Source organism: Elephantulus edwardii, unplaced genomic scaffold (assembly GCF_000299155.1).
Source record: "Elephantulus edwardii isolate Elephantulus edwardi_28Jun2011 unplaced genomic scaffold, EleEdw1.0 scaffold00072, whole genome shotgun sequence".
Taxonomy (NCBI): Eukaryota; Metazoa; Chordata; class Mammalia; order Macroscelidea; family Macroscelididae; genus Elephantulus; species Elephantulus edwardii.
Genome location: NW_006399822.1, coordinates 13,216,634 through 13,227,739, shown reverse-complemented (window position 1 = coordinate 13,227,739; position 11,106 = coordinate 13,216,634). Strand labels below are relative to the sequence as shown.

Genomic DNA, 11,106 nt, shown 5'->3' with positions numbered 1-11,106 from the left:
CCCACCTTTATAGCTGAGCTTTTTAGTCATCTGTGACTTAGAATTTTTAATGAATTTTAAAATAATACTGATAAATTGTTGTTGTACCAATTCCAAAAGAATAGATGAGGGGCAAAGGTCGGGGGAGGGAGGAATGAATGAAAATCCAACTTTTCTATAAAATACTCAAAAACAAGTATTATCATGTTCTAAAAAGATTAGGTTATTATTGAATCAGATACTGACTTTTTTTAATATTAAAAAAAGAACAGGTTACTATAAATCCATTTAAGATACAAGACCAACATGATCTATTACAATATGAACTATTATACATGAACTAATTTAATGTACTAGGATCTATCTGAAATTTCATTCTTCATCAGCTCTATTTTCTCTTCTTATACAGCTTGCAAATGATGTGAAAATTTAAGTTTGTAAGAGGACAGTTAATACTCTTGTAATTTTCACATTTAAATCTGCAGTAAAAATGACTTAGTATTTATGCATACTGAAATAATTTTTGTGTTGTGACGAAAATAATTTTGTATTTTCCTTTCTAGTGGCAAGATGAAAGAGCTGCTATGACAATGAAGAAACAAACAGAATTTATCATTTTCACCTAAAGAAAAATGATAGACAAAAATCAGACTTGTAGTGCTGGACAGGATTCAGTGCCCTATATGATTTGTCTTATTCACATACTTGAAGAATGGTTTGGTGTGGAGCAATTGGAGGACTATTTGAATTTTGTAAACTATCTCTTATGGGTTTTTACACCACTCATACTTTTAATACTTCCTTATTTCACTATCTTTCTTCTCTATCTGACAATTATTTTCTTGCATATTTATAAGAGGAAGAATGTATTAAAAGAAGCTTATTCTCATAATTTATGGAATGGTGCAAGAAAAACAGTGGCAACTCTCTGGGATGGGCATGCAGCAGTTTGGCATGGTAAGAGAAAAAGCACTCATTTGTTATGGTTGCTATTTGAATGTGTGTCACCAGAATTGTGTCACAATTCTAGTATAATTAACAGGAAGACACCAGAAAATACAATGGAAGGGATAGATAGATTTCCTTTTATCTGTTTGTTCAAAATATTCATGTGTATGCTATTCTTAAATGACTTTTCCAAACACATTGGGTTCTATTAAAGGCACACAGCTGTGCAGATTGCTGTTACATACTAAAATATTATACTTGATGATTAGATTTAAAAATGAGAGACTTAATATTCTAGAAGAGTTTTGAAAATGCTTTCATTATTTGGCATCTCCTTTTAGTTTATTCCAAGTAAGTTTAACTTTTCCAGTGCAGTGTATTTTTAAAAAGTTAAATATAATTGACACACTCCAGTTTATCTATTTTGTTTGATTCCTTCCATAAGAATCAATGAATGAATGCATGAGATGGCAGTAAATTTCTTTGTAGTATATTTTTGCCTTTATTACTTAAGAAGTGTGACTAGTTTTTTTTCTTCTACATTATTTTATATTGATTTGTATACAAAATTCATATACATTGCATACCATTCACATACATTATGTTTTACACATTCCTGCATTCACGTAGTGTTTCAAATGATCATTTATAAAATAAAGAAAAAAAAATTTAATCACCATTGATCTGTGGCTACTATTGCCTTGTCACAATTCTACTTTCCAGGAGTGCAATAGCTGGATCATGTGAGATTTCTATGTTCACCTTTTTGATGAAATGACAAACTGCCTTCCAGGATGGTTGTACCATTTTACAGTCTCACCAGCAGTACACAAGAGATTCAATATCTTTACATCCTCTCTAACATTTATTGCTTGCTGTCCTCTTTAACTTTGCTCCTCCTACTGGAGTGAGGTTGTATCTTACTGTGATTTGGATTTGCATCTTTTATTGTTAGTGATTTTGAGCATTTGTTCTTGGGTCTGTTGGTCATCCAGATGTCTTCCTCTGAGGAAAGTCTTTGCATGTCTTTTACTCATTTTGTGATTGGGTTATCAGTCTTTTGCTTGTGGAGACTCTGTAGTCTGTAAATTTTTATTATGAGACCTTTGTGTTGCTATGTCATTGCCAAATATTTTCTTCTCAGTCTGTAGGTTTTCTTTTCACCCTATTGAAAAGGCTTTTGGAGTTTTTTGTTTTGTTTTTGTTTTTTTAAATTATAAATAAACTTTTTATTGTATATACTGGTTTAGTTACAAAGTTCCTATCATTGTTTTTCACACCAGATCTTTCCCATTTCCTTTATCCACCCTGCCCTCCACCCATCAAATTGTGCCACCTTATGATTACCTTCTGGCTCATCCTCACCCTTCAACTCTCCCCCTCCCCCACCTTGGATCCTCATACACATTTTACTAATTGCCAATTTTGACAATAATGATCTTACTTCTCCTTATGGGACTGGGTTCACTCAGCATAATGCTCTCCAGTCCTTTTATTTCCAAAATCATTGCTTCTGTGTGCTGTGTAGTATTCTATCATGTGAATGTACCATACTTTCTCAGTCCATTCCATTTTGGTTGGACATTTGGGTGGTGTCCATGTTCTTGCTGTGGTGAATAATGCTACTACTATGAACATTGGTGTACAAATCTCCATTTGTGCCTCAGTTCTAATTTTCTCAGTGTATATTCTAAGTAAGCAGTGGAATAGAATTTCTATGTTTAGCTTTCTGAGGAAATGCCAAACTGTCTGCCAGAGTGGTTGTACCATTTTACAATCCCACCAGCAGTATATAAGATTGCCTATCTTTCCACATCCTCTCCAACATTTATTACTTGCTGTCCTGTTAAACTTTGCCACTGCTACTGGAGTGAGATGGTGTCTCGTTGTGGTTTTGATTTGCATCTCTTACTGCCAGTGAATTTGAGCATTTTTTTGTGTGTTGGCTAATCAAATATCTTCCTCTGAAAAGTCTTCCCATGTCTATTGTCCATTTCATAATTGTGTTATCAGTCTTTTCCTTGTGGAGGCCCTACAGGATTCTGTACACTTTTGATATGAGACCCTTGTCTGAAATGGTGTTGCCAAATGTTTTTTTCCTCAATCAGTAGGTTTTCTTTTCATTCTGTTGCAGAATGCTTTTGCTACTCACAGGGATTTAATCTTTAGAAGGTCTCATTCATCAGTTTTATTCTCTTCAAATTGTACATTTCAGGCTGTATCTGGCAGTCTTTATATACTATAGACTAGGTCATCTAGGCTTGATTCCTGTTTGTCTCTGATAAAATTTATGATTTTGCGTTTTATTTCAAGTCTCTGATCGACCTTGAGTGAGTTTTGTATATGGGTGAGATGTGGGTTCTTGTTCAGCTTTTCTGCAGGTAACAGTCCAATTTACTAACACCATTTGTTTAAGAGGTTGTAGTTTCCCTATTTGATAGGTTTTATTTCTTTGTTGTACATCAGTTGACCAAATATTGATGGATCCATTTTTGGGTTCTCCATTCTGCTCCATTGGTCTATGTGCCTGTCATTGTACCAGTACCATGCTGTTTTGGTTACTACTGCTCTGTGGTAGGTTTTGAGGTCAGAGAATTCTATGCCTCCCACTTCATTTTTGCTTTTCAGATGTGCTTTCTTTATCCAGGGGTCTCTTTCCTCTCCAAATAAGCATGACAATTTCCCTTTCGATCTCCTTGAAAAATAAATTTGGTATATGTATTGCACTTCTGTTGAACATGTAGATTGTTTTTGGTAGGATTGCCATTTTCACAATATTCAGTCTTCCTGTCCTGCTTGGAAGCAAGAGTGGCATCCACTTCCTAAATAACATGCCTCAGAAAACTCTTGAACTTTGATACATGTGTATATTTGTAGAGTGAGCACATCCAGGGCAGTGTCTGTTTGTTGAAATAGGTCAATTGGTATGCCGTCAACTCCTGGAGCCTTGTTTTTTGCCAGTTCCTTCAGAGCAATTTGAACTTCCTCCTTCATCACCCTAGGCTCTTGCTCATACATTATTTCATGAAATTCTTCTGTGTCAGCCAATTCCTTCTGATACAGTGACTCTGTGTACTCCTTCCATCTTCTCTTGATACTTCCTGGATCATTTAACATTCTACCCAAAGTATCCTTAAGTATTGCCACCCGTGGCTTGAATTGGTTTTTCAGTTCCTTCAGCTTAAGAAATGCTGAGCGAGTTTTGCCCTTTTGAGTTTCTGACTCCAGCTCTCTGCACATTTCATTATAGTATGTTGCTTTGTCTTCAAGCTGCCTTTTGAAGTTTTCTGTTCAGCTCTTTGACTTCTTGGTTTCTTCCTTTAGCTTTGGCTTCTCAGCGCTCTAATGCAATACTCAGAGTCTCATCTGACATCCATCTTGGTCTTTTCTTCTTCTTCTTCAGCCTTTGTAATGATCTTTTGCGTTCTTCAGGGATGATTTTCTTGATATCCTCCCAGAGCTCATTTGGTCTACGCTGATTGGTGCTCAAGGCCTCAAACCTGTTCCTGAGATAGTTTTGAAATTTGAGTGGGACAGACTTAAGGTCAAATTTTGTTTCCCGTGGACTTGATTTAATTTTCCTCAACTTCAGCTTGAACTTGCGTATGAGTAGTTGGTGGTCTGTCCCACAATCAGCACCCGGCCTAGTTTTCAATGCTGATATTGAACTTCTCCAACATGTCTTTCCACAAATGTAATCAATTTGATTCCTATGCATACCATCAGGTGAAATCCATGTGTATAGCCTGCATTTGTTTCTTATAAAAGGTATTTGCAATGAATAAATCATTGAATTTGCAGAACTCTGTCATTCTATCTCCAGCCTCATTTCTCTCACCGAGCCCATGTTTTCCAGCTACTGATCCTTCTTCCCTGTTCCCAACCTTTGCATTCCAGTCACCCATTATTATTAATGCATCTTGATTACATGTTTGATCAATTTCTGACTGCAAGATTTGGTAGAAATCTGCTATTTCCTCCTCTTTGGCTCTAGTTGTTGGTGCATATATTTGAATGATAGTGGTATTCACTGGACTTCTTTGTATGCGTATGGATATTATCCTGTCGCTCACCACACTGTATTTCAGGATAGATCTAGAAATGACTTTTTTAATTATGAAACCAATCCCATTTTTTTCTCACCTTTTCATTCCCAGCATAGTAAATCATATTATCATCTGGTTCAAAATGTCCCATGCCAGGCCATCTCATTTAGCCAATACCTAGTATGTCAATATTTGTGTGTTCCATTTCTTTTTTAACAATGTCCAATTTTCCTACATTCATGCTTCTCACATTCCACGTTCCAATCACCAGTGTCTTCTTACAGCTATTCCTCTTTCTCTGTGTTTCCATTTCTAAGATCTCAGTTTCAATTGCCATTTCTGTTAGTCCAAATGATAGTCTAAGTGTACTCTATTGTACATAGGGTTTTCGAAGACCGGTCATTTCAGAAGTGATTGGCCAATCCTTCTTCCTAGACTGTCTCAATCTTTAAATATGTATAATAATATCTGACAGATAATCATTCCACAGAAAACAGCAGGTGAAATACATTTGCCCAGTCATAAAAATGACCAATAGATTCAGTGTTGCTGCCCACCCCCACTACATGTTTTTGTTGTTGGGTTTTTGGGTTTTTTTTTGTTTTTTTATCCACCCTTCCCTTACTCCACCACCTAGGACAGCCAGCTGGCCGACTGACTGGAAAAGATCAATATTTGTTCCCATTCCAAAGAAACGTGACCCACAGGGTGCGGAAATTATCAAACAATATCATTAATATCACATGCAAGCAAGATTCTGCTGAAAATGATCCAAAAACGTTTGGAACAATATGTCAACAGAGAACTGCCAGATGTGCAGGCTGGATTTAGAAGAGGTCATGGTACTAGGGATATTATAGCTAATGTTAGATAGATCTTGGCAGAAAGCAAAGAATACCAGAAGAATGTCTATCTGTGCTTCATTCACTATGCAAAGGCTTTTAACGGTGTGGATCACAACAAGCTGTGGCTGACTCTGAGAAGAATGGGAATACCAGAACATTTGATTGTGCTAATGTAAAATCTATACTTGGACCAACGGGCAGTTGTCAGAACAGAGCAAGGAGACACTGCATGGTTCAAATTCAAGAAGGGGGTTCTTCAGGGATGTATTCTGTCTCCATACCTTTTCAATCTGTATGCAGAACATATCTTCCAAGATGCTGGGCTGTACGAGGAGGAGTGTGGCCTCAGGGTTGGGGGAAGAGTCATCAAACCTGCGTTATGCAGATGACACAACCCTGCTTGCTGAAACTGAGGAGAACCTGAAGTGCTTGCTGCAGAAGGTCAAGGACCGCAGCCTCCTATACGAATTGAAGCTCAACATCAAGAAAACAAAGATTCTCACCACTGGGCCAATTGGCAGCATCAGTATGGATGGTGAAGGGATTGAGATAGTAACAGTTTTAGTTTACTTGGCTCCACAGTCAGCACTCTTTGTAACAGCAGCCAGCAAATCAAGTGACGAATTGCATTGGGAAAGTCAGCTGTGAGGGACTTCTCAAGAGTACTGAAGAACAACATCATCGGGCTGGAGACTAAGGTGCGCCTGATCCGGTCTATAGTCTTCCCAATTACGTGCTATGCATCACAGAGTTGGACACTGAGTAGGGATGATAGAAAGAGAATTGATGCCTTTGAACTGTGGTGCTGGTGAAGAGTGTTGAATATACCATGGACTGCCAGGAGAACAAACAGATTTGTCCTGGAGAAGGTGAAGCCGGGCTGTTACTTGGAGTCAAGCATTCTGAAGCTTTGTGTGACATACTTTGGGCATGTTGCAAGGAGGGACTGGTCCTTGGAGAGGGATTTCCTTGGCAGAGTGGAGGGGCGGCGAAGGAGAGCAAGACCTTCGGTAAGATGGATCGATTCTGTGACGAGTGGTGGGAACGAGTGCGTTTGAGATGGCACAGGATAGAACGGCATTTAGAGCTCTTGCATATAGGGTCGCTATGAGTCGCAAGTGACTTGATGGCACACAACAATAGTTGTAGAAGGGCTTCAGGCCTTTTTTTCATAGGGTCACTATGAGTCGTGTGTGACTTGAAAGCAATTAACAAAAACATCCATGAACAGGGCATATAGTTCCATTTATTTAGTTATTTTATTGTGTCTTGAAGGAATGTTCTGTAGTTTTCTTTGTACAGACCTTTTGTGTCTCTAGTTCTTTTCTTTCCCAAGTATCTGAATTTGTGGTTTCTGTTGTAGATAGTCTTCCTTTCTCAGTTTCCTTCTCTTAGTTCTCTTTTGAAAGTTTTTGAAACACAAAAGGAGTTAATTTAGAAGATCCCAATTTTCAATGTTGTCCTCTCAGGTTTGTGTATTTCTATCTGTATTTGCAAGCCTATTTATACCATAGGATAGGCCTTCTAAGTTGCGCCCCATTTTGTCTCTTAGGATCTTTATGATTTTGGCTTTACCTCTAGGTCTCTGATCCACCTTGAGTTGATTTTTTGTGTATGGTTAGAGCTGTAGTACATCCTGTTTCAGCTTACTGCAAGTAGCAGTCCAGTTTTGCCAGCACCATTTGTTGAAGAGATTGTCGTTTTCCCATTTAATAGGTTTTGTTTTCTTGTTGAATATCAGTTGACCTTAGGTAGATGGGTTAACTTCTGGGTTCTCAATTCTGTTCCATTGATTTGTTTCTGTCATTGTGCCAGTATTGTGGTGTTTTGGTTATTATTGCTTTGTAGCAAGTTTTGAGAACAAGGAGTTCTCAGCCTCCCACTTCATTTTTGTTTTTCAGAAGAGCTTTGCTTATTTGGGATAACCTTGCCAATTACCTTTTCTATGAAAAGTGAGTTTGGTATCTGTATTGGTATTGCATCAACTATGTAAATTGCTTTTGGCAAAAATGTCTTTTTTACTATGTTGAGTCTTCTTATTCATGAACAATTAGAATTCTGATGGCCTAAGGGTAAGAATCTGCAATTTGGTTCCAATCCATCAGCTGCTCCATGGGAGAGTGGCACATTTTTCTATTTAGTTAGGTCCCATTGTTTCTTGCAGTAGCCATTTATAGTTTTCCTTATAAATGTTTTTGTGTCTTTAGTTAGGTTTATTTCCAAGTGTCTCAGGCAGGTGGTTGGCTATTGTAAATGATATTGCTTTCCTAGTTTCCTATTCCATATTTTCTTTGTTACTGTAGAGAAATCCCACTAATTTTTGTAAATTGAACTTGACTAAATTGGTCCACTATGAATAACAGTTTTTTGCTGAATCTTCAGACTTTTCTGTGTACACTATCGTGTCGCTTGCATATAGTAACCATTTTATGTCTTTTTTCCTATTTGGGTGCTTCTTAGTTCCATCTCTTGTCTTATTGCCCTAGCAAGTACTTGCAATACAGTATTGAGTAGGAGTGGTGATAGTCAGCAAGGGGGAATATCTTTAGTGTTTCTCCTTTGAGAACAATGTTGGCTCTTGCTTTTGCATACATTCTTTTCATAATGTTGAGTAAATTGCCTTTTGTTTCTCTTTTGAATGTTTTAATAAAGAATGGTGGATTTTGCCAAAGGCCTTTTCTATATCAATTGATAGGACCACAGTGGTTCTTATTCTTTGCTTTGTTAATGTGATGAATGATACTGATTGTTTTTCTTATGTTGAACCATTCTTGCATACCTGTTAAATCCCACTTGAACAGGATAAATTATTTTTTTGATACTCTATGGAATTCTATCTGCCAGGATTTTGTTAAGGATTTTTGCATTTATATTCCTGAGAGAGATTTGCCTATGGATTTATTTTTTGGTAATGTCTGTGTCTGATGTTGTTATCAGGGTTATGCTTACTTCAAAGAGTGGAACAATCATTTAAGTAGAATTGGTGATAATTTGTCTCTGGAATGTGTAATAGAATTCAGTTCTGAAGCCATCTGACCCGGGACTTTTTTTTTGGAGGAGGGAGTCTTGTCTTTTTATGTCCTGCTCAATTTCTTCCCTTGTGATGATTCTGTTTAAGTGTTCTACATCTATCTGTGTTAGTCTGGGTAAGGTATGAGTTTCAAAGAAATTGCCCATTTCCTCTAGGTTTTCAGATTTATCAGAATATGTTGTTGTTGTTATGTGCCGTCGGTGTTGTTATGTGCCGTCGAGACGCTTGCGACTCATAACGACCCTATGTACAACAGCCCTAAACTCTGCTCTGCCCTGTGCCAAATGCACTGTTTCTGACATTCCCATCCCCATTATCCCAATCACTGAATCAGTCCACCTCATAGAGGGCCTTCTCCTCCTGCGCCGTCCCTCCACCCTCCCAAGCATGATGTCCTTCTCCAAGGACCAGTCTCTCTTTACAACAAGACAAAAGTATGTCAAACGAAGCCTCAGAATCGTCTCCAAGGAGCCACCCGGTTTAACCCTTTCTAGGATAAATCTGTTTGTTTTCCCAGCAGTCCATAGTACTCTGAATACTCTTCTCCAGTACCACAGCCCAAAGGCATCAATTCTCCTTCTATCCTCCTTAGTCATTGTCCAACTCTCTGATTGCGAAGACCATGGCCTGTATCAGACGCACCTTAGTCTCCAGAGAGACACCATTGCTCTTCAGTACTTTGAAGAGATCCCTAACTGCAGACTTTCCCATGGCAATGCGCCTTTTAATTTCCTGGCTACTGGTGCCAAGAATGTTGACAGTGGAGCCAAGCAAACTAAAGCTGTGAACAATCTCAATCTCTTCGCCATCCGTCCGATGCTGCCAATTGGCGGAGTGGTGAGAATCTTTGTCTTCTTGACATTGAGCCTCAATCCATATTGAAGGCTGCAGTCCTTGATCCTCTGCAGCAGGTGCTTCAGGTCCAGTTTCAGCAATCAGGGTTGTGTCATCTCCATAACGCAGATTGTTGATAGCTCATCCACCAATCTTGACCCCATGTTTCTCCTCATAGAGCCTAGCCTCCCGGATAATCTGTTCTGCATACAGGTTGAAAAGGTATGTAGATAGGACACATCCCTGGTGTACGCCCTTCCCAATTTTGAACCATGCAGTGTTCCCTTGCTCTGTTCTGATGACTGCCTCCTGGTCCAAGTATAGGTTTCACATTAGAACGATCAAGTGTTCTGGGATTCCCATTCTTCTCAGGGTCACCCACAGTTTGTTATGATCCACACAGTCAAACACCTTTGCATAGTCAATGAAACACAGACATTCCTCTGGTATTCCCTGCTTTCAGCTAAGATCTATCTAAGATCAGCTACAATATCCCTAGTACTACGACCCCTTCTAAACCCAGCCTGGACTTCTGGCAGTTCTCTGCTGATGTACTGTTCCTTTCGTTTTTGGATAATCTTCAGTAAAATCTTGCTTGCATGTGAAATCAATGAGATTGTTCTACCAGAATATAGTTTTTCATAATATTCCATAATTAGCAATTTAATTTCGGCTTGTTCTGTTGTGATGTCAACTCTTGCATTTCTTCTTTGAGTTATTTACGCCTTCTCTTTCTTGTCTTAATTTTACCAAGAGTTTGTCTATTTTATTGACACCAGAAGAACTAGCTCCTGGTTTTGTTGATGGTGTCAGCAGTTTTTCTGTTTGCTTTCTCATTGATTTCTGCTCTTGTCTCCATAATTTCTTTTCATCTAGAGGGTTGTGGAATTATATTGTTGTTCTTTTTCTGTTTGAGTTAGATTATTTATTTTACTTCTTTCTTCTATTTTTATGAGTTTTTCTGTTGCTATGAACTGCTCTTTGAGGACTACCTTTGCTATGTCCTAGAAGTTTGGATATGTCATATTTTCATTTGTTTCAAGGAGCTTTTTATTTCATTTCTTATTCCATATTCCATAACCCAGTAGTGTACCACTGAGTTGGAATCAATCTGTAGCTTACCCTCTGGTAGATTTTCAAAGGCAATTAATAGCAAGGGAGGAGACTGCCCTTCTTTCTCATGCTGAACAGCTGGTAGATTCAAACCACATGCCATAGGAATGCTTTGAAGCTTCTCACCACTAGGCCACTAGCGCTCCCAATAGTATTCTAGAAGGATGTTATTTAGCACACACAAGAGTAGTTATATATATGTATATCTTTAATCCTCTTGTTCTTCATTTTTAGTTTTATGCAGTTGTGATCTGAGAAGAGCCTTTTTTAAAAATTTTTTTATTATTATTTATTTTTTTTTTTTAACAGA

General features: G+C 38.0%; 1 protein-coding gene across 1 annotated transcript in view; it reads left to right on the top strand.

Moving 5' to 3' along the window:
* Positions 1 to 611: 611 nt before the first annotated feature.
* TMEM68 (transmembrane protein 68) overlaps positions 612 to 11,106 on the top strand; it is an 87,329-nt gene continuing 76,834 nt past the window's right edge. The window contains exon 1 of the mRNA XM_006888840.1: positions 612 to 936. Within this exon, the coding sequence (XP_006888902.1) occupies positions 612 to 936 (325 nt within the window). The remainder of the gene's footprint in view (positions 937 to 11,106) is intronic.